Here is a 2,382-nt window from a genome sequence, read left to right on the forward strand (position 1 = left end):
TATATATATATATATATATTCCCACACACACACACTCTTGAGAAACTTCCCTGTGACAAATTATCTGTATATGTATACATGAACACACACATACACTCATGTACCAAGAGTTATATATACGTGTGTGTGTGTGTATGTGTGTGTGTGTGCGTGTGTACCTACATACGTATACATACACACATACATATCTATATACATACATATATGCACACACACATACACACACATATACACATATACATAGGGTTATATAACGTTCCTTCTGCGCAGCAGCTCATTCGTATGTGTTTATAAGCTAGGACGAATATATGTTGTATCAGTTTGCCTTTGTTCTTATATGTGTGAGTATACATATTCGATATATACGTGTGTGTGTGTGTGTGATTTGGACAGTCTGCAACGTGCTATTTTACAGCGTCTACCATTAGAGTTGTATATCAAAGTCGTTCGCACTAATACTAGTCGTCAGTTAAATGGCAGAAAGATCAAACCTGAAATTTGATTAATACCTTTGTGTCATTGTTGCATTTCTTTAACTTCAAAAATGACTCACCTTTGCAAGCATCACTGAATAGACATTTATCTCTTCCATGGTATGAAACTGATTAACTAGGCCATCTATTTTAGCTGTGCGAGATATTGACTTGTTTTATGTAGGCGCAGAAAATGAGAAGTTACTTTTCTCACACGCAGTGTAATTCTGATCGGCTATCATATATATTGTCCAGTAAATAGAGATCAAATGCACAATGCTGCAAGCATGTGTATAGGATTTTTCTTTAATCGATAAAAGAATTCAATTCCGTCCTAATGATCTAAATCACTTTTTTTTTTCTCAATTCAGAAATAAACATGCAGATACACGTATGAATTTGACATAATGAAAGCAATATAATTGTACATACAGATGCATGCAGAGTTATGAATGTGTGAATGGCAGTCTTTATTGAAAAGTGAAGCTTGGGTTATTAGAGGTAAATCAAATGTTTTGTAGGAGACACTCCCTGAAGAAAATCTCTATCGCGGAAGTTAAAATTAGTCGCATTATATCTAATCTCTCAACGGAATTTCTATATAAAGGAAACAGAAATAGTTCTAATATTGAAATCTTCTCATTATTTGATAATTACTTCAGTTTAAAGCTTGTATATTTTTATTCAAATTAATAGGAATAGTTTGTTGGGAAAATAGCTACAAGCGATTACTCTATTCCGTTGGGCAATTTAGTTAACATACGATATTATTATGTCTCAAACTGTGTAACAACAAATAAACAAAAGTAGCTTTAACTAATGTAGCAATTTACGTGGCAATATAGATTCTACATGAAAGGTTATGTGTTGGTATTCATCTAGTATCTATAAACCACAGTATGTGTGTATATTATAACTAACGGATACAGTTTCACAATTTTCAACCGATTTTCACCTAACCTTACACACACACTACTTATGTCCCGAGGATTGTCATGCACTATAACAGAGCTCCCGCGTAAATAGACGTAAAGGGACATAGTTTTTGTATGTAGTGTCTTCCATTCGTTTCTAATTTTTTTATAAAAGTGAAAGGGTTTTGTCTAATTATTTCCACTGTCCACCAGAGACGGTGATTAAATTAACTAGGAACACTGAACGCATACATTTCCACAATTCTCAACCAATTTTCACCAAACTATACATACTTTCTCCCAAGGATGGTCATGCACTATAACATTTTGCCAGAGCTCCCGCGTGAAGGGATATAAATGGACATAGTTTTTTGGTATGTAGCGTCTTTATATTTCTTTTAATCTTATTATAAAAAATGAAAGAATTTTGTCTATTTATTTCGACTGTCCACCTGCGACGTTTATTACAGGAACACTGTACGTGATGAATATCCAATAGCAAACAATCTTAATCGCCATATTTAAACTGCATTAAACTCTAGCAAACTTTCATTTACCTATTCTCAGTTGCTTTAAAGGTAATGTTCCCTGCCCTCTCTTCTATTTGTTGATACTTTGTTTACCTACCAATGCTTTGTTTTACTTCAAGGATGCTTATTTACCCAACCATTATGATATTTCGAACCGTTGTCCATTGTTTCAAATACGTTTTAGCATTGTCGTTCTAGCCTTTTTTAAGCAGGGGTCGATAAATTAAGTACCAGTTACGACGATGTAATCGACTTAATCCCTTTGTCTGTCTTTGTTTGTCCCTTCTATGTTTATCCCCTTGTGGTCAATAAAGAAATAAGAAACGTTAGCACGCCGGGCGAAATGCTTTACGTTCTGAGTCTTTACGTTCTGAGTTCAAATTCCGCCGAGGTCAACTTTGCCTTTCATCCTTTCAGGGTCGATCTAATCGACTGGCCCCCTCCACCAAAATTTTGAGCCCTAGA

The 2,382-nt window shown here is 34.8% G+C and overlaps 1 protein-coding gene across 1 annotated transcript in view; it reads right to left on the reverse strand.

Annotated features, from left to right (window-relative positions):
• LOC106879147 (potassium voltage-gated channel subfamily H member 7) overlaps positions 1-685 on the reverse strand; it is a 703,964-nt gene extending 703,279 nt beyond the window's left edge. The window contains exon 1 of the mRNA XM_052970717.1: positions 554-685. Coding sequence (XP_052826677.1) covers positions 554-592 — 39 coding nt within the window. The 5' untranslated portion in view covers positions 593-685. The remainder of the gene's footprint in view (positions 1-553) is intronic.
• Between the last annotated feature and the right edge of the window lie 1,697 nt (positions 686-2,382).

This window comes from Octopus bimaculoides, chromosome 9, assembly GCF_001194135.2.
Source record: "Octopus bimaculoides isolate UCB-OBI-ISO-001 chromosome 9, ASM119413v2, whole genome shotgun sequence".
Classification (NCBI taxonomy): Eukaryota; Metazoa; Mollusca; class Cephalopoda; order Octopoda; family Octopodidae; genus Octopus; species Octopus bimaculoides.